This window comes from Tamandua tetradactyla, chromosome 8 (genome assembly GCF_023851605.1).
Source record: "Tamandua tetradactyla isolate mTamTet1 chromosome 8, mTamTet1.pri, whole genome shotgun sequence".
Taxonomy (NCBI): Eukaryota; Metazoa; Chordata; class Mammalia; order Pilosa; family Myrmecophagidae; genus Tamandua; species Tamandua tetradactyla.
The window spans coordinates 124,794,347-124,815,586 of record NC_135334.1 but is presented as its reverse complement, the minus strand read 5'-3'; the positions used below and the strand labels follow the sequence as shown (position 1 = coordinate 124,815,586).

Genomic DNA, 21,240 nt, shown 5'->3' with positions numbered 1-21,240 from the left:
CCGTGGGGAACTGAGACTCGTCAAGGAGACAAACACCAAGGGTCTGGTGGCAAGAAAGGATGCGAGAGGCTAGCGGAACTGCAAGCAATTTAGTGTGGTGGCCCCTGGAATGTGTGATGCAAACACGCTGCTCTGGATGCCACCCGAAAAAAGAGAGGTCAGGGGCTCAGGTGCCAGGGGCCCTTCTGCTCATCCCCAGAGTGGGCATTTCTCCCCAGAGCAGACACCAGCCCCGCCCCAGAAAACTGAGTCCACGTTTTGCAGATGAGTTCCCTTGACACCTGGGCTGATCTATTTGAGGCAAACGTAATGAAGGGAGCAGGGGAGGAGCTGCTGACACAAACATCTCCAGAATGCACTCAGACAGTCCAGTGAGGAGGCACACACAGCGTGTGGCAGACCCCTGCCCTGGCCAGGACCGCCAGGGTATGTGCCCATGTCTGAAGTCTGCTGGACTCTGCCACACTGGGTTTGTGCTTTGTGTCCTTTTGTAGCCTACATTTATATTACGAGCCCCTCCCTGGGCAGGTAAACCTTCTCTCAACGTGTCCGTGGGCTGCGTGGGAGCCACACGTCTGCTCTCCCGGGCGCTGGGCCCTGAGCACATTCCCACGCGGCTCTGGCTTTCCACAGCAGAGTGGCCGCAGGGAGGCTCGGCCGCCCTGACGCCAGCGTGTGACCTTCCTCGGGGAGGAGAGGTGGGGACGACTCCGGTCGCTCTGCGAGGCCGGCGGAGTTTGTCACCCAAGGGACCTGACCACTATTCCTCCCAAACTGACCTCCAAGTTCTGCAGACTCAGCTCACTGGGCGCCGGGGCTGATGCATCCATCCGACGCGGAGGTAATGGGTGGGGCAGTGGGGAGTGTCCGACCCAAACACCTCCAGAATCGGGGGCTCAGCCCCCCTCAGGGGCCAGACGAGGGCACAGAGCTCAGCGTCCAGGAGCCCTTCCACCCTTCCCCAGGGGACAGGCTTCTCCGCAACATAACAGCTCAAGGGCCGTCACCCCCAGAAAGCAATTCAGCGTCGGTCAGATGCAGGCCCCGGATGGTGTCCCCAGGCCCGGGAGCTCCTATGGGGCTGCAGCGTCGGCAGGAGCCGGCTGGAGGTAGGGAGCTGCAAACCTGGGGCACCGTGCTGGCCCGCCTGCACGTGAGGTCAGCGGGGAGATGGCCCACGGGTCCCACAGCCTCAGCGTCCACCCTGTGAGGTCAGCTGTGAGGTCAGCTTGGGGAGGGCCCCGCCCCCCGTCCCATTTTGAGGGCTCTAGACCCGGCAGGGAGGTGGGCAGAGCAACAGCCCCATCCAGCAGTGAAACGAAGGTCTAATCTGTACCCCATGAGCCTTTTCTCATTTGAAGACAAATGAGTCTGTCACACCTGAAAAACTGAGTGACTGGCTCTTGACCCAGCACACCAAGGTCACAGCGGCGCTCGACCGCAGGGCTCCCGGTCCGGCTGTACAGTGGTGATAAGGTGGCCGCAGCCCTGGGGACCAGTCGGGCAGGGCCCGTTCCCTCCAGGGCCCAAGGGAGAGGCTGGCCTGGGTGGCAGCAGGGGCGCGGGGGGCCGCGGGGGCGGGGGGCCACGGGGCAGGGGACTCACAGGTGGGGGGGCCACAGGGGCGGGGGGCAGCACAGGTGGGGGGGTGGGGGGCGTGCAGGCGGTGGGGGGGGGGCAGCACGATCCTCACCCCTGCCTGCACCTGCAGCCAGTGCCTCCCACATGGCTCTCGGCTTCCGGCAAGGTCCAGCGCCTGCCCGCTCTGACAAGGGCATCCCCGTGGCTCTCAGCAGGCATCTCTCTCCTGTGCCACCCACACTCCAGGCACTGCAGCTACTGCCCGTGACCCTCCCCTCACCCACAGACCCTGGCTGGACATACACAGACCCCTCTGCCCCTCAGCCCCCAGGGAGGCCCCACGGTCACCTGGCCTGCTAGACGTGGGCAGCACGAGGACTGGTTAAGAGTGGAGTGACCTGGTCAGGGTCCAGCTCTTCCTCCTTGACACACACACTGGGCTTGGCAGGGCGGCCCGGGTCCCCACTGCCTGGGCCCCACACTCAGCACCGCCAGAGCTCACTGTGCTGACCCCTCCGTGACCCAAGCCTTGCCTGGAGCCCACCCACCTGCTTCTCCAACCGGCCTGGAAGTGCCTCTAGGAAAGCCGCCCAGCCCTCCCACTGCTGGCCCACGCTGGGACTCCAGGACACAGCCAGAGAGGCCTGGGTGTCTGGTGGGCGCACAGAAGCATTTCACTCTGCAAGCGCTCACCTGGTAGGGATCTAACTAAACAGGTACCCAGAGCAGAGCGTGCAGTCCAGTGCCAGCTGTGAGACCGTGCCAGGTGACCTGTGCAGCCAGGTACCAGGTGATCTGCACAGCCAGGTAGGGTACAGTGAGGCCCAGCTGGCTTCTGCTGCAGTTAGAAATGCAGCAGGGGCAGCCAGACAAGTGCAGAGGCAATACAAAACCCAGACTGTAACCTGACATTTTCCCTGGGCATTAAAGAAAAATGTAATTAAGTTTTTAAAAGAGGATCACACAGACCGGGTTCTCTGTGAGTCACAAACAGTCCAGAAGTGGAGTGAGGCAGCCAGCACCCAGCCCAGCTGGCAAGCCTGCAAGTGCAAATATTAAATTCAAACTGTACTTTTAAAAAGCGCTAGCACCTAGAGAACATTATGCTGAGTGAGTCCAGCCAAAAACTAAAGGACAAATACTGTATGGTCCCACTGATGTGAACGGACATTCGAGAATAAACTTGGAATATGTCATTGGTAACAGAGTCCAGCAGGAGGTAGAAACAGGGTAAGATAATGGGTAATTGGAGCTGAAGGGATACAGACTGCGCAACAGGACTAGATACAAAAACTCAAAAATGGACAGCACAATAATACCTAATTGTAAAGTAATCATGTTAAAACACTGAATGAAGCTGCATCTGAGCTAAAAAAAAGCGCCAGCACTGGTGTGGGTGTAATGAAACAGGCCGTCTCAGGCACCGACGGCAGCCTTTGGGAAGCCGTTCAGCACGCAGGGGCAAAGACGACAGCAGAGCCTGGAGGGTCTTCCTGAAGAAATAATTCCTGCTGAATGGAAAGAGCCGTTCCTCCCTGCACGACTTACAATGGTGAAAAGTGGCCGCTGCGTCACCCTCTAACTAGGGAAAAGGTTAAGTGGACTACAGAGCTGCCACTCCATGGAGAACTCTGCAGCTCTTAAAAATTACGGTGAGATCATCCACGGTACCATATGAAAAACATTTTCTTCGTTCAGCCTTTTGGCAAAAAAGGATCTGAAACTGTCCCTGCTCTGTGATGGCGATTGTTTTAAAGAAGAAGCCTCCTGGAATAAAGCATGGCTGTGACTACATTAAAATAATACCAGTTCTGTGATGAGGAGAATAGATGGCTTTTTTTTTCCCTTTCTCTGTTTTCTGAATTTCTTTTAATGTTTTCATACCACTTTCATGTGATTAGATTAAACTGGAAAAAGACGAGCAGACTCACACTGAGCCTCCCAGGCTGCCGCAGACCCTGGGGCCACGCGATTAAAGCAGCCACTGGACAGGCGGTTCCGGCTGCTCCTCTTCTTTTATCAAAATGGGGCAAAGCCTCCCAGAAAAGCCACAGCCCGGAGGCGCCCCCGCCCCCGCCCAGCAGGAGGCACCCCCAGGCCCCCACACTCACACCCCTGCGGCCACAGCGCGGAAGGGCGTCCAGTCGGCCGTGGAGAAGCAGAAGGCTGATGAGCTGGGTTCAAGGACCACACTTTTTCCTTCACTTATTTTTTCTTTGGTCATAATCGTGATGCACCAAGGAGGCACTCCGTCTGTATTTGAGGCAGAAATGCTTAAAAAATGGACAAGCACGCCTACTCACCAACACTCCACGCACTCCTGGGCCTGCCCCAGTCCCGCTCCCTGAAGCACCTCGGCCCACAGGAATCACACCCACCAGAGAACACAACACTACAGAAACGTCACACAAGATGGGAGGCCAGAGGGGAGGAGGCCCCGGGTGTCCTGGGGCCACGGTGGGCTTTATAAAGCTAAAACCAAACAGCTGAGGCTCAAACCCTGACTCCTCCATGGATGAGCTGTGTGGCCGCAGGCAGGGTGCTTAACCTCTCTGAACCTATTTTCCTCTCCTGTAAACTGACAGCCAGAAGAGACCGACGGTATTCGGGCATCACTAGGGTTCCCGCAGTCAACACTCCCCAAGCAGCCTGCACATTCCCTGGTGCACAGAAAGAATGAATCAGTGACAGCTTGTTGTTTTAACTGCGATTCTCTTTCAGGCCCAGTTTTTCTGAGAGGTTTGGTGATTTCCCAAGATCGCACAGCTAGTAAGACACAACGTTGGGATTCAAACCCAAGTCCAGAGATCTCCAAGATGGGTGCTCCATGTAGTAAAGCAAAACCCCACCCCCAAGAACTCAGGGACCACGTTCCCCCACACGGGTACATACCTCGGGCTACCACTGCAAAAGCAGGACTACTAAGAGACAGTTAGGAATCACAGGGGCCTGGGACAGCTCCGTCTGCTGCAACACGGGGTAGCCGCAGCTCTACACAGGCTCGTTCCTTCCTGCCCATTCAACAAGGACCGTCCGGAGCAGGCCTGCTCCGGACCCTGCACTCCTGAAGCTACATCCTGGCGGGGAAACGAAGCAGGACAGCGGGACAGAGGAGCGCGTGGACTAAGGCCTGAGGGACAGACGTGGCCAGAGGATGTGGGGCTGCCATGAGAGGGGCTGGGCGTTCAGGTGTCCACTGCCTCCGGGCCCGGTTGCTGGGGTGGAAGGACAAGGGTCAGCGGCAGGGTGCCACCCGAGGAGGGCGAGGGCCCATGGCTGGCTGAGGGTCTCGCAGGCCCCGGTGTGGCGCGGACTGACCGAGTCGCGTGTGGTGATGGGCGCCCGTGGCTGGTGCTTGGTGGAGGCTCATGGTCATGCGGCGTGGTTCGCGGTGCCCTGGTCCCCATGCCACGCCCTCAGTGCACGACCGCTGGCCCCACTGCACACTGGCATCCCGTGGGTACACGAAGGTGCCGGGCAGGGGCTGTACCCCTACCCACCGGATGGGTGGGGACCTCAGGTCAGGACTTTCCAGAAGTCCCCGGTGGCCTCCTGCGCAGCCACGGCCGAGAAGAGCCCCGGCGCCTCGAGGCCACCCTGCTCGGCGGGTGGGTGCTGACCCAGGACGGGACAGGTGGACGGCTCGGCCTTGGGCATGGGGACCATCCCCTGGGGACGGAGGATTCCTCAGAGGTCAGATTCGAGAACCAGACCCCCAGAGCCCCTTCCAGAGGAGATGCAGTCTCCTCATGCTGTGGCTAAGCCTCGGGGCCTCAGCACCAGCCCTGCCCTGGCCTCCGGGCAGTGGACCCCGCTCCCCCCTGCTGGCCGGGCAGCCGGAGGGCCAGGGAACCCCTCCCAGGGCCAAGCGGCCACCAGCAGCCACGGGAAGCCGGACACTGGCCGGAAGCTCTGCCATCCCCCGCCTAAGGGTCCCTGCTCCCCAGAAGGATGGTCCCAGGGCACTGGTCAGCCACAGCAAACGGGCGGCAGTAAGCTCAGGGCCTCGCGGTCACAGCCCAGCACTGGCAGGTCTGGCTTTGGTCCCTAAACCTCCCTCCCGTCCTCCCCACAGGCCCCTCCTAACACAGGGCTCCCCCGCTGGGCCTGAGACAGACCATGCAGCCGGAGACACGGTGTACACGGAGCCCCTGACGGCACAGGGGGACGGGCACGGGGCCTCCCCGACGCCCTGAGGTGTGGTCAGTCCCCCGGTGCAGGAGCACAAGGCAGCGGGACAGCGGCCAGACCCAGGGAGCCGGGTGGCCTCGGGACCTCACCTCGAGGGGAGCTAGGCACTGCCCCGTCCAGTGCAACCCCCGCCCTCATCCGGCCCCCGGCACCTGCAGGGCCATGCGTCGGAGTCACCTGCCAGAATCAGAGGGACAACGAGGCCCAGACAACAGCACGGGCTGGCCCAGGCTGACCAACACCGCGCTGTGACCTTCCTGGGTGAACAAAGCAGCACCTTCTTCAGAGGCTCAGGCTCGCAGAGGCTACCGCGCCACCCCTGGGCTCTGGGACTCGAGATACAAAAACGCCAAAAGCTGCTCCAAGGAGCCAGTGGGGGGCCCTGGCAGCAGACCTCCCTGTAACGGGCCATTCTCCCGCCTGGACGGGGCACACTCAGCCCACGGCTCCCAAGACGGGGTGGGGGACACCCCTGCCCACCCCAGCCTCTGAGACCCAGCAGAGCCCAGCACCCCACGCCACATCAGCGCTGCCTCCTCCCCCGCCCAGGCAGCCTGGGCAAGTGTCAGTGGTCCCCATTTTACGCAGGAGGAAACTGAGGCACAAGCATGGAGAGAAACAAGGCAGATGAATGGCCACCGTTGCCCAGACTTGCAGTGCACCAAAGAGCTCACCCACCAGCCACGGGGCCAGCAGGGTGTCCACACGACTGGAAGGCACACGTCGGGCTGACCTGCGGTGTCCTGTGAGGGGTCAGCCCTGCACCTCAGGCCACCGGACGAGGAACGCAGTGCCGACAGCTGCGGCCCCAGCAGGGCCCCGTTCCTCCCAGGGGGGCTATGGCAATGTCTATACATATTTTCGGTTGTCGTGCTTGAGGGGATGGATTGCTGGCCACTAGTGGGCAGAGACCAGGGTGCTGCAAAACAGCATGCAACGCCAGAGGAGCCCCCATGACAAGGAGGTCTCTGACCCCAAACGTCGACAGTGCTGAGGCTGAGCAGGCCTGGCCTGAGAGACGTGCCCGCCCCCCTGCCGCGCTGCGGGCTGCAGGGGCCAAACGCCATGGGCCAGGGACCAGCAAAGGCTCCGCGCACAACTCGCACCTGCCGCGAAGAGCGGAGGCGGGCAGCCCTCCCGCCCTCCGCCCGTGCCGCCTCGGCCTGGCAGGCATGCCCCAGGCGAAGGAACTGGCTGTCGGACCAGACACCCGGGCAGGGGCGGCGCACACGGCTGTAGCACAAGCCTGGACTGGCACGCACGCGTCTGCTGGTGCTGACACCCACTCTTCCTACTCTTCCTCTAAATGCAGCCACATCACCAAAGCCCGGCTTCACACTCAGCAAACCCAAATTCATTCACGCCAGGAACCAAGACCCAGCGAGTTGTCGCTATGCCGTCACAGGGGGCCGAGGCGGGGGCCGGCCACCTTCACCACCTCACGCCCCAGGGTCCGAGGCCCACGGCAGACACCCCGTCCTCCTGGGGCCCGGACAAGCACTCCATGCTGCGCGCCTCAAGCACAGGGTGGAGGCAGCTGCAAACACCCCACTCCCCGAGCTCCCCCGGCCACGGGGTGACCCGCGAGCCCGTGATCAGCCTGACGCGGCCTCTGCCCTGCACTCAGCCAGCCTGGAGTCCACAGTCTCCGGCCCGGGCACTGACCAAGGAAGCCCACAACAGCCACAGTGTGTGACCGCGGGTCGGATTACAGGTCGCCAAGCCCCAAACTTCCTCCTGCACCTGCACCGCTGGAGTCACCGTCGGAGTGAACAAACCGATACTGCGACACGCAGGTGCGCTCACGGTGACCGTCCGATGCACGGGAGCAGCTACCGTTGCTGTCTTTATTATTCCCCATTATCCTGACTATTGTCAGAGATTTAACCACAAACTCAGCTTAATTAATAGTGTCCATCGTGGCGAGAGTCTGGAAACAAACTAGAAGGCGAGTCCCAGGACTCATTAGATAAACGATGATACCTCCACGTAATGGCATCGGATGCAACAGCTGGAAGCGCGGCAGAGCCGAGCACTTCCTGGTGAGCGACACGGTCGTGCCGCGTTGACTGGTTCACACGCCGCCCTGTGAGAATGGCGGGAGGGGTTCACAGTCCCGGGGGGTCTGGGCACTGGAGATTTTTTTGTTGTCTCCTGCATTTGCTGAAAAATGTCTGGATGCAAACTTGGCATCTACTCTATAAGGTGTCCATGTTTGTTTGTCTTCAAGAAAAATTTCAAAATACTTTTCCACCGAGTAACTGTGACCTCCAGGAAAAAGTCTCACGTTTATTCTGTGACTTCCCAGAGCCCTAGGGAGACACCTACCCCAACTGTAAAAAAGGAAAGGTAAGTAAAAATAATGAGTTACAAAGCATGTGCAGGAGATGACCTTACTTTAGTACGCAAAGGCAGACAGATAAAACATGCATAAAAAATGACATCACCACCCATCAAAATGGCAGTTTTCTTCAGGGAAGTGGAAATGGCAGGTAATTTTGCTTTCTTCTTTACGTACATTTTTAAACTTTCCGTAAGAAACAAATGAACTGGGTGATCTGGGAATGGCCTCGAGCTTGGATAACAACCGTCCAGCCCACGGGCTGACAGCCTCAGGGGACACTCTGGCCCAAACTCAGAGAGTACTGAGCAGTAGGAGCACCTGGACGGCGGTCAGCCAGGGCCAAGGTGACCCCGCTCACCCGAGGGGCAAGACCCACAGAGCCAATGCCCACCTGCTGCGGGCTCGCCTCAGCCAAGCCCGCCGGCCATCAGTACTGCACCGTGGCCAGCAGGGCAGTCGGCAGGGACGGCCCACTGAGGTCTACAGGAGGGGGCTGGAGGCGGCCCCTGGGCTTTCAGCCCGCCCCCTTCCGTCCCAGGCCCCCGCCCAGGAGCAGCCCTCCCGCCACTGACCGCTGCCCGGCGGCTCTAGCACACACAGGGCGGCACTGGCTGGGAGCCCACGACATCGCCCTCTGCAAACAGGCGCTGCCCACATGCCCTCGACTTCCACCATTCTGCCCCCCAGGAGAGGCGCTTCCAGTTTTGGGGACAACCCAAGCCATGATAAAAAATTCATTTTATATGCGGTTCAGCGCATGCACACACACACACAGCTGAAATAAGTGTCAGGACACAATCCTTCCCCTTCCTACATGCAATAAGCTCTGGTATTTTCTCTTCTATCTTTTTTTAATGGTGACTATAACCCACTAAATTAATTTTGCAACCCAAGGTTTTAAATATAATGCCTTACAGCATATAAATCTATTGTTGGGTTTTCCAAACTTTACTTTAAAACCACATTTTCTGAAACACATTAGGTGGAACCATATAAAACTGCCAATATTCAAAGGACCAAAAGCAGTAATTTCACATGATTCAATCTAATAATTATGCACGAACTAAACTAGAGAACTCAACTGCCCAGTTCACCTCTTGTAAGCTCATTCTAAATTTGCGCAATCTCCAAAGCTGGAACGCACAATGAATATGAATTAATCATGTGCAAAGGCCAGACGACACCTGACTTTAGGTCCCCAAACTGAGCCATTAAGCAGGAGCGACAGCAGCAGCTCACAGGGACGCTGGGATGGACGAACAGGCCCCTGTATGTTACAGGGCCTTGCAAACTGGAAGGTAATTTTTTCTAAATTTGTATAATAGTAAATTATGCCCATGTCCCAGCAGCAGACATTTGTGGAGGGTTAACTCCATGCTGAGCTCTTGTCCTGCAGATCTACTCAAGCCTCCACCACCACCTTAGGGGTGGCTGTTCTTGTGATGCCATTTCACAGACGGGACAAGTGAGGCCGCGAGCACTCAGGGGTGCCCAGGGTCCCACAGCAGAGCTGGAGCGGCCAGGCCTGCCACCCTCCGTGCCGAGCAGTCTGGCCGCAGCATCCAGCTTCCAGCCTCCGCCCAGGGAAGGCTCACCTTGCTGCCCTGGGGACAGGTGGTGGTGTTCAGCAGAGATTCACCCCACGTTCTGCCCCCTGCAGCTCAAGCCAAGGATTAAGTCTTTTAAGTTTTTGGTTGGAGGCTTAAAATAACCCCTTTCGGCCCTACTGAAAATGTACCCAGAGACAGGAAGGCTCACAGCCAGAGATGTCCAGGTCACAAGGTCAGGAGAAATGTTAAACCCAGCCTAAAGTGGACACCACTGCCTAAGGGCCACACTTGAGTCACATGGCAATGGTCATTTAACTTCAATTCATTCAATCACACACAAGAGAAATATCATTTCAGCTGTGCTCACAGAGATGCACGCACTGCTCACCTGCCCACCCGACACTGTACATGTTTAATGGATATATGCACACAAGCCATCGTAGGCAATTTCAGAGGTTTTGTAGCGCAATTTTGACAATGCATAGTTAAGGCCTAAATTTAGACTCTCACTCAGGGCACTGCAAGTGGCTCAGTGGCAGAATTCTTGCCTGCCATGCCGGGGAACTGGGTTCAATTCTCAGTGCCTGCCCATGTAAAAAAAAAAAAAAAAAATTTTAAACTCTGTGTTTTAAAATGCTGTCCTTGTATTTCTCTACCCACTTACGAGGAGCCTTAACATAATGTGATCTCATTTAACCTTTCAACCACCCGATGTGAGAGCTGTTCCTACTATTAGCACTTTACAGATGTGAACCAAGGATCAGAAAGGGTCAAACATCTGCCCCAGACCACACAGCAAGGCGGTGGGGGAGGAACCTGGTATTCCATCAGGCTCCCGGCTCTGCGACCTCTCCACCATCCCAAGGACCTGCTCTCTGAATCCCTAAGGAACAAACTGTAAAAATGATATATTTGCCACACAAATGAGAACCAAATGACTAACTTTTTTATTTTCCAAAGAGCTCACGGAATCGATACCAAAAGACAATTTTTTTTTTTTTCACATTGGGCAAAGGAAATGAACAGGATGTTAACCAAACAAAAGACGTACACCTGTCTCCAAACCTACGCAAAGACGCTGAATTTGCTCGTAAAGACTCAATTCAACCTTTATGGATAGGAAATACGGAAAATCGGCCCCTGTTGGTGAAAGTACAAACTGGGGCCAGGCTTCTGGAGGACAATATAGCAATAAACTTTCAAAATCCTAAGCGCATGTACCCTCTGATCCAGCAGCCTGACGCCCAGAAATTGACCCTAAGAATATATTCATGAAAATCCCAAGAAATACACCAAGACATCCCGGGGAGGATTAATTGTAACTGGGGGGGGGGGGGGGGGAGCACCAACAACTGAAGTGTCCTCAGTGGCTGGACGGCAGACAGATGACAGCGACTCCACATCCAAGCACCAGGCGAGCATGTGAAAGAGCGGCTGAGAGCTGTCCATACAGACATGAAACAACCTCCAGGATCCCTGAGGAGATGAAAGACCAGAGAGGACAATGTCTAGATTACATCCTTTTAATGTAACTGTTTTAGAAACAGGACCACGGAGATATCTGAATATATTACATAGAAACGCCCCCCCCACCCCCACCCCATGAAATGCAAGGAAACCCGGTAGTTCTCTTTGCAGAGAAGGGCTGATACTTTCCCAACCTCATACAGTGAGGATGCCAGGGTTTTTTAACCTGAGCTGCACAAACTATTTAAAGAGGCTATGAAACTCCTGAAATTGGATACAAAATGGTAAATATGCGCATTCCTTTTGGGGCGGGGATCCTGCAAGGCACCTTCTGTCCTCAGCCCCGGAAAGACTGAGATTATGGTACAAACTCCACGGCGGTGCTGGGTTCGGCCGTCCCCTCATGTCCACGGTGGTCCTGCTGCAGCCCTGGCACAGGTTCCCACAGAAAAGGTCACCTGCCCTGGCCTGGGGAAGCCCACGGCAGCTGGCATAACACCGACGCCGTGGGCTCGAGCCTCAGCAAGGGCAACGGGGTACATCTTCCCTCTGACAGGAAGAAGGAAAAGTGGAACTGAAAATTATTTGCATGTTTAAAATTAGACCTTCTGTGGGAGCTGACACGACTCAGCTTTCAAAATGCCCCCCGCCCGGCCACGGGCTGATCTTTCACCTCCTCCCAGGCCAGCACTTACACGGCATGGAAAGTGTGAGCAGCCAGCGAAGAAGGAAGTGGCGGCACACCTCCCCCAGCTCCTGTCCTGAGACCTCACCAGACGTGCTGCTGCTCGGCCTCCGGGGTGGCCCTGCCCTCCTCGCCCCCGCCCCCTTCCTGGCACACCCAGGGCTGGCCTTCCCTGCAGGGGCACAGGGTTGTCACATCGCACCACCACGGGCACCCGGGCTGGTCTCCCTAAGATCCAAGCGGCCTGGGGTCCCGCCCGCCCCCCCACCGGGGTGTCCCATGGCTGCCCCTGTCAACATCAACTTTTTTCCATAATCACATCATACTATTAATTATGCATTCCATTTGTTCTTTAAATCAACCTGTAATTACGCTTTTTAATAATGTATTTATCGTGACACTATAGTTAGGTTCATTCTACCTATAAAATCAGCAGCTTGAGGTGCAACCTTTTTTTTTTTAACCAATATACACTAAAATAAACAACTCAACATTAAAGAAAAATGTCTGTTACTTCAGCCAAGTTTATCTCATTCTGGGTTATTCCATGCCACTTTTTAGGAAGCGCTGCCCTGGGGAACGTCTGATAAACGCAGTCATGTGAGCCAAGGGGATGACGCCTCCTCTCCCCACCGACCCGAGCAGCCCCGGAGGGGTCCCTGCCCTGGACCCTACACAGGCCCTCTCGCCTCATCCACCCTCTCGCACCAGGGAGGCAGAGGCCTCAGGCCCCATTTTCCATTAGGGAAATGAGGAGTCCCCTGGGCAGGGGACTTGCCCAAGTCCAGGCAGCTAATAAGCGGCAGAGAACCCACAGTGGCCGCTCCACCCCGGCCTCACCGGCCCAAATCCAGGGCTCCGGGGAGACAGGGGCGGCGAGAGGTGCTGAGTGTCCACCCCACAGGCAGCGTGGGGACAAGAGCGGGGACAGGCGCTGGCGTCCACCCCGTGGGCGGCATGGGGCCTGCAGCCTCCTCAGTTGCTCCCTGCCCTCACCCAGGGGCCGAAGGCTCATCTCTTATTTGCAGGCCGTGAAAACCTCTCTAAAAAATAAAACAGTGCAGGGCGGCAGGCAGTCTGGGGGCCATCGGACCTGGCTCTGCCACGTGTTACTGTCGAACGCTTGGTGAGCTCCGAGCCTCAGTTTCCTTCCAGATAAAACCGCAACACGAACGGTGCTTACCTCCTTGTGTTTCTTAAACGACCAAATGAGATAATGCATTAGGGCCCTTAGCCCACTGCCTGCCACAAATAAGGTCACCTGTAATTACCATGCTGTCTGCAGCACCATGTTAGGAGGGAAACACACAGGGGGAAAAAAAAAGCCTTTTACCCAGCCATCTGGTCACTCAAAATAATTCCTCTGGCCAAGAAGTGAATGAACTGAGAAGTAATTACTGGTGCTGCTCTGGCTAAACCCAGGCCCACAGTCAGCAGCTCTGCTCAGCCTCAACCCCAGGCAAAAATTACTTTTAGGAACTAAATAGCCTCTTTGCTGACCGAAATTGCTCACTCAGGAGCCAGGACTCTCTCAGCTCGGGGAAGCTTGGGTTTTCCGTGGTTATCTTTATCGTGGGGCTGGACCTGAAATCGGCTTAAACTCACAGTTCAACCATAAACCCATTTGCTGGGTTTCCTTAAACTGCCTGCAAACAAAGCATCATTATGTGGGCTTTCCATTTCGTTCTGCAGCAAAACAACATTATTTAAAACCACCCATATCAGAATTTAAAGAGTTTAAAGAGGAGTCAAAATATCTTCTACCTGGGTGAAGCAGGTAGGTGATCAGATGAAGGATTAGCTAGGAAGGTAACAGACCCAAAGTTATTCATCAGGACACAAGAAAACAAAGAAAAAGCAAATCTGAAACCCTGGGAGACCAACAGAACTGCTCAGTCACTGCTTTTCTTCATTTTTTATTTTAAAGCAGCCCATTGCCAAGCTAATTTCTTAAAGGAATCTATCAGAACTACATTTCTCGAAGAGCAGAGGCGGGGCAGCTCATTTTGTCGCGTTGCCTAAAACATATACAGAAACCCCTACTATTGTACGAAAAAAAGCTACAAGGAGGCATGAACTCTGCCACGGCAAGGTCACCAGGCTGGGATCATTTCCCGCCGCCCTCCTGCCATGCTCAGCGGCAGGGAACGTGGTGCCCGGTTTCAACCCTCCTCCTCCAGGCCTACAAGGCACCGTGTCTCGAGGCATCTTGAATTCCCAGCTCCCACGAGTGTCCCCAACGCCCAGACAGAGATGCACGTCTGCCGTGACTTGTCCACGGTCCGTCCTGAAACAGGTACACGCCATCCAAGTCTCACAGTGCCAATCCAGTGTTGGGTGGGTACAAGAAACCTTAGGCCAAATGCTAACCCCAAAACAGACACCCAGTTTCCCAAACGCACAACCTTTGAAAACATCTCAGATATGATTAGATTTTGGAAAACCATGTCACTCCACCGTTTCAGGAGTAAACAATGAGGCATTATTGTGCCTATGGTGAAGAGTGAAGCAAAACATGGCAAAATCTGTATTTATTTACTTATTTTAGTATATATATATATATACACAGGATCATGAAAGCAGTGGACAGAGGCAGGAGGCCCTAGTGACAAACCTGCACCCTACACTATCTTGCTAGACAGTCTTGGTCTAGTCAGTGACTTCTCTGGACCTCAAGATCCTCATTTAAAAAAATGAGGGGTTTGAGGGATCTTGAAAGTCAAGTCCAACTCAAAAATGCTCTGATTCCCCAAAATATCCAATATGGAAAGGAAGTGCCAAATGTGGATTTTGAAGACGCTTTTTCAGAGAGTCTTTTAGCTTTTTATAATGTCCAAAAATGAGAAATTAAAGAGGCTCCTCTTGTGTTTCTAAAGAACAAACTGTAAAGGAAGGAAATACCTGACTATGGGACAAGTGCAGAGTGGCAATATGCTAATGTAATACGAGGAAGGATTGGGCAAGAAATAAATTTACCCAAGCAACTTTTTGCTGATTCAAAGCACAAAAGCTAGCAACCACCAGGGCAGAGGCCAAAATAAATTTAAAAATAAATATTTTGATCTATCAAATTAATTTAAAACTAAATTAAGTATTTCTTTAGTATATGCTTTGGTACAACGTCTTTAATTACGGGTGTGTGCTTGCTTTTTTAACCTCATAGGCTTCTCTCCATGAAATTCCTCCCAGAGACGGGGAGAAAACGGCCAATAAACTGTACCTTTTACAATAGTCCCTCTGGACGCCCTTTAATGGTGACAAGGTCCCGTCGGGCCGGGGCCCACGCAAGGCCCTCCAGCTGCTCCTGCCTTGTCCAGGGGCGCGACCCGCGTGGCAAGGCTGCGGTGCAAGCCCCGAGCGGCGGTCCACGCGCTCTGGCCTCCGGGGGACCCCGGGGCAGGGAGGGCTGCGTTGGCCGCCAGGCCCCAGGCGCCTCGGTCCTGCCCGCTAAGCCGCTCGGCTTCCCCGAGGCTTCCCTGCTCTCAGGTGACCTGCACTGGGGACTGAAGTTTCCCCGCGCCCGGGCTCCTCCGCCCCAGGCGCTCGCTTCTCGGGTTTCAAACATCACCTCCTCAGAGGCGGCGGCCGCACCAGACCCGCGAGACTGCCCCCACGGCCCTCCCCGGCCGCTCCTGCGGGGGCTGCGGGCCCGAGCCCGCGTCCCGGAGGCGGGGGCGGTGCAGCTCCGCGGCCGGGATCGCCGCGTGCCCCCTTCGCCCGGGTGTGCGGGACCCGGGCAGGCCCCAGCCGTGCACCCCGCCCGTGGGAATGCTGTGGCGGGGCACCGGCGTGCCGGCCGCTGGGCGCGATCTCAACACCCGCGTTCTGGGGAAGGCAAAGGCGAAAACAGGGCGGGGGGCCGCCAACGCCCCCAAGGCGCGATTCAAGCGCCGGGAAGGAAGCAGCTTCCCCGGGGAGACGACGGGCCGTGCGCGCCGGGGCACGATCAACGCCGGCCGCGGCCACCTTTCCCGAGCCGGACCTTCCCCAGGCGCTGGGCCGCCTGCCCCGAGGCCCCGCCCCGGCCCGGCCCCGCGCCCCCGGCCCCGCGTCGCGGACGCTCCGCGCACACGCCCCCTCCCGCCCCTCGCGCGGGCCCGCGCCGGCCGGCGGCGACCAGCTCCGGGAAGGGCCGGGCCGCAGCCGGGCTGGCGGCGCATTCGCCCGCGCGGGGGCTTCCACGGACGCCGGGGGGACCCTGGGTCGCGCCGCCCCAGCCCGGACGTGGGGCGGCCGTGAAAGGGCCTCGGCCGCCGGCGTGCGAGGCCGGCCCGGAACCCTGCGAGGCCCCGCAGGGAGGGGGCCTCGAAGACCCCCGCCCCTCAACCCCTCCCCGGGACCCAGAGGGCGGGGCCCGCCGGGCAGGTGCGGGGATGCGCGCCCCGCCCGCCCACCACCCCCCCGGCCCGCGGCTCACCTGGCCCAGGCGCAGCAGCAACAACAGCGGCGGTAGCGCCCAGCGCAGCCCCCGAGCGCGCCGAGGCGGTCGCGCCCCCAGCGCCGAGGGCTCCATGCTCCGCGCGCCCCGCACCGAGCCCGGGACGTGGGAGTCGGGCCCCTCGGGCCGGCGCCGCCGCCTCCGCCGCCGGCCGCTCCCGCCGGGCCCCGCTCCGCCCGCCCCGGGCTTCCTCGGGGACACGGCAGCGGCGGCGGCCACTCGGCGAAGCGCGGCGCGGCGGCCGCGAAGGCGCCGCGTCCCTGGGCTCGCGGGGGCTGCGCGGGGCGGAGCGAGCGGCGCCCACCCCCCGCGCTCGGCGGCCCGGGCCCGGTTCCCGCGGCTCGGCGGGCTCCCGCTGCCTCCTCCGCGCGTCATGCGGCCCCGGCTGCAGGGAGCCGTGGCGAGCGCTCGCCGCCCTTCCCCCTCCGCTCTGAATATTCATCGCTTCCTCCCGCCCCGGCCGGCCCGGCCCTGAGCACCCCCGCCCCGCCCGCCCCGCGCCGCAGCCCCCGCCCCGCCCCCCGCCCCGCGCGCCCCGGCGGCCCCCCCGTGCCGCAGCCCCCGCCCCGCCCGGCCCCCCACATTCCAGGGACTTGCGACCCGGGACGCGACGCAGCTGCTCGCCCGCCGGGAGTCCCGACCCCGCTGCGGGTCGCCACACGCTGACCCGACCCCTGCCGAGGGCAGAGCCCGGCCTGCGAGGGGCCCCTGGCCTGGTCCTTGTCTACCTTGGGGTGCACACGCCCCGAAATTGCCGACTGCCTGCTGCGCTGGGCTCTCCCCACCCCCATCCGGGGCGAGGCCCAGCTCTGCCCCCCCCCCCCCCCCCCCCCCCCCGCCGCCTCGACCCCGGCAGCCCCGCTAGCCCCTGCGCCTCGCGGGGAGGGTAGTGCTGGCACCTGGCTGGAGGGACCTGCTGGGGTTAAGTGAGATGGGGTCACCCTAAGCCTGGCGCCTGGCCCCCGGTGGGCCTCAACAAACGTTGGCTCTTGGGGCCGTTCCATCCCATTAGCAAAGGGTGCGTGACCTTAAGATTAGAGTTTCCTGCCAGATACTGTTACTGCAGGGCTCCTTCCCAGAGAAAAAGCTGAGGCTCGGGAGGGCACCGGACTTGCCCCAGGAGGCGTGGGGAGAGAAACCAGGAGCAGTGGGGCGGGAGGTTAGTCCTGACCAGGGAGGGCTGGCACCTGAGCCGATCTGATGCTGGGTGAATTTCCACAGGCAGGTGAGGCATCTCAGGAAGTGGGAGCAGCCGGAAGAAAACCAGGAGGCAGGCGCTTCAAGTTGGGGGGGGGGGGGGGGGCGAGGCTTCTTTTGGGGGACAATTTTAAAAGTAGAATAAAGAGTTTGGGGCAGGTTCTTGTGTGCAGTGGCGTGGAGACCAGCAGGTGTCCAGCACAGCCTCCAGGCCCTTTGGCCCTCAGGTTCACCACCTGCAAAGGGGGAACTCACCTTTTTAAAGGGTCTTGGGGTGGGCCGGGGTGGAGTGGGGGTGGGCTGGGGTGCAGTAGGAGGTGGGGGTAGGAGGGTGAGCGTTCCCATCCACTGGACACACAGATAGGCACAGAAGGTCAAGGGGACGTCACCTGTTGGCTTGCACACCTTGCCATCTTTTGTTTAAACATTATGCAATGATCATAATCCACAAAGCACCCTGGCAGAGGCAGGAGGTTTGAAAGGCCTTCCTGTCCGCCAATCGCAGAGAGAAAGCACGCCCGGCTTGCTTCAGCTGTGACCTGGTCCTCAGGCTGCCGCAGACCTCCACAGGCCTACAGATCTCCACCCCCACCCAGACCCCTGCGGCTGCTGGTGTCTCCAGGAGCTCCTGCGTGCACTTGGGTCTTTTCCTGGGTATGCGCCCACGTTAAGTGCTGCTTGGAACCGATTCCCCTGCTGCACGTCGATGAAAACGAAAAGATGGTCTTTTCAGGAATGGGAGCGGTGACCAGAGTAGCAAGCTACCTGTTCCTCCGAAACCAGATCACAGTGGGTTAGTGCCCTGGGCAGGAATGAGTTCAATCCCGGGTGGGTGGTGTAAGCTCCCTGCAGGCAGGGGTTGGGCCCACCTCGCCTGCTGCTGGCCCCTGCTCAGTGCTCACACAGCAGGAACCCATACGCTTGTGCAGACGCCTGGTTGTGCAAGAGCACGCAGGGTGCGGAAGCCCATTCTTCCACAGGGACGAGGGAAAGGGTTGTCACACACTCTGCCAAAGAATTTGAGACCAGATTCCAGCTCAGCGGTCTCATCCCTGGCTGCCGCTTGCCCTGCACACCTTCCCGGGCGCCCCAACTGAGCTGCGGCTGCACCTCGTGCCCCCAGGGCCACCTGCAGCCTGAGGCCTGTATGCCCGCCTCCTCACCCGCCTCGGCGGGCCCGGCACCTGGGACCCTCAGGCGGCCTCTGTTTACCTAAATGAATGAATTCCTCTGAGTGCACCCTGGAGCACTAAGTATATGCATGTTTCTCGTCTCTCTCCCACCCGCCCACCCCCGTCTCCCATACACACGCACACACACACACACACACACAACAACAACAACAAATTCCATTTACTACCAGCTTTTCAGGAATAAATCTGTGCAAAGGGCAGGGTAATGCTCCTTGGGAACACCTAAGGACACCGACCTTTTACCAGGTCCACCCTCAAGTACTGGCTAAAGGGTCCCTGAGCATGGGGCCGGTGAAGCCACCAGAGTGCAGAGTTCCTGGGGCCTGCCCCAAACTGCCCACTAGGCGTCACTGGGCTTGTCACAGTTTGGCTTCCCCTGCCTTTCCTTAAGGCTCTGGGGGTAATTTCTGCTGTCACGCAGGACTGGGGAGTGCTGGCCGTCCCGTGACTGGCCTGCACAGGGTCCCTAACAGCAGTAAGTGCCATTTATCCAGCACCTTCTAGATGCCAGGCCATGTCGTAGTACTTCACGGCTCCTTACAGCAACCCTACAGAACAGGTGTCGTTACCAATACTCCACAAATGAGAAACTGGGTCTCAGAGAGGTTTAATTGCTTGTGCGAGGTCACACAGCTTCAGGGGGCAAAGCCAGGATTCGAACCCATATCTGTCTTGCCTCTATGCCGTTCTACCCGTCCATGTGATGTCTGTGGATGTGTTAATATAAAATGCTTAAAAACATTCCTCTAGTGTTGGCTGCTCTGGGTGCTTTTATTTTTACTCTCTTGTGTCTCAATTTCCATACTTTTAAAGTGGGAAGAGACAGAGCATGTAACTTTCTTCCTGTTCTCCCAAGAGTGGAGGCCAGGAAAGGCCACGGCCTCATGGCACGTCCCCACCCCACTGGAGGCTGCCCTGGCAGCAGCCTGGAGCCGGGCTCTGGCCCCGCGGGGTCCCTGCAGCCTGGCAATCCTCTGTCTATTTCTAAAGCTGCCGTGAGCTGCCGAGCCCTGCTAAGCGGAAGGGAATGTTTCTGTGAGTCTGATTAGCTAACGCTGCAGGCTTGGCTGCCTGAGACCTTCCTGCCTCGGCCACTTGAATTGAATCAGAATGGAAAGGAAGGCTTTTTTTTCCAGTTCATCTTTATAATAGTAGCCGGATGTGTTCCTGTGGGCTAATGATTGGGCTGTGGTCAGAGCCCCGTGTCTGTCCACCAGACAAACAGCCCCCTCCCCCCGCAGTGCCCTGTCACCTGCCCATGCAGAGAGCGTGGGTGCCCCGGCTGTGTCCTTTTTGGTTTCCGACTTTAAGCATTTGCAACAGTAAGCATTTTTCTAATTCTTTTTTCTCCTAAGTGTGTGTGTGCAGATAGGAGGCAAAGTTTGACTTCCAAAGAGACTTGCATGGGACAGATTTCGGCACAAGGAAGCAAGGAAGCCTACAGTTGCCGCTTCAGGGACTGGGAGTGCAAAATCGGGGGGGCCCGGCCCAAGGCCCCCCACTTCCCACAAGGGCAGGCTTGGGCCAAGGCTCCTGGGGCACCTGCAGACGTGGGGCTGAGGAGACGAGGGGCTTTCCTTCCAAGGCCTGAGAACAGGTTCTGCAGGAAGAGCAGAGGTGGCAGCACGGCAGGAGGCCATCAGGTCTGCACACAACAGCCAGCTCAGATGGAGAGCCGGAGAGCCGGCCGGAGGGGTAGCGACCGGGGAGCGTCCACTCAGAGCCTGTGTCCCTCAGCTTCCTGGCACCGGGCTTCTCCCAGGCTTGTTAAATTTTTTTCATTAGCAGATTGGAAAGAAATGTTCTTTATTTTCAGATGGAAAAAAAACATGTAATCACGTGGTGTTGAATGTATGGGACATGCGGGGTAAGAAGTGAACTTGGAACAATTGTGTCATGTGGAATCTTTCTGGCAAGGAAGAAAGCACCCTGCCATCTCAATAAACAAAAACAATTATGTATCTGTAATATATACAAATTGTGCCCATAAGTGACAGATGAGTGTATATAGAGATATTGGCCAGACACGAGCTGGAGCCTCCCTGACGGCAGCGTGCTGTGTGGGTGTGGCAGGGGCTGAGACATCCGCTGCCCGAGTTCGAAGCCTGGTCCTCCCACTGCACAGCTGCGGCCAGGGCAGGTCACGTCAGCCCACTCCACCTCAGCGCCCTCACCCACGAATGAGGTGGTGGTGTCACCTTCCTCAGGGACTGTTACAACCATTCAAACAACAGTGAATGCCACGCGAACACTACCTGGAAGGGAGTAAACACTTGGCGTTGTCAGCTGCTACTGGGGAAATGCACATCAAACTGCAGTGAGATGCCCTCCCACCCCGAGAGGGTGTCTGTACTCAAAACTGGAAAGCATTGAATGCGGGCAGAATACGGAGCCACTGAAAGCTCTGTGTGTTACTGGTGGGAGCGTGAACCGGCGCAGGCACCGTGGAGACCAAGTCCGCAGCTTCTCAAAAAGTCAAGCGTCCAATACCAGGGCCCTGGTGGTTCCACCGCTCGGGGTATATGCTCAGAAGAAATGGAAACAGAGATCAAATGGTACTTTTGTGCACCAGTGATCACAGCGGCACTCCTCAC

General features: G+C 57.8%; 1 protein-coding gene across 1 annotated transcript in view; it reads right to left on the bottom strand.

The window, feature by feature from the left end:
* The window catches only part of PTPRJ (protein tyrosine phosphatase receptor type J), a 149,915-nt gene extending 132,655 nt beyond the window's left edge, over positions 1–17,260 (bottom strand). Inside the window, exon 1 of the mRNA XM_077114795.1 lies at positions 17,156–17,260. Within this exon, the coding sequence (XP_076970910.1) occupies positions 17,156–17,260 (105 nt within the window). The remainder of the gene's footprint in view (positions 1–17,155) is intronic.
* Between the last annotated feature and the right edge of the window lie 3,980 nt (positions 17,261–21,240).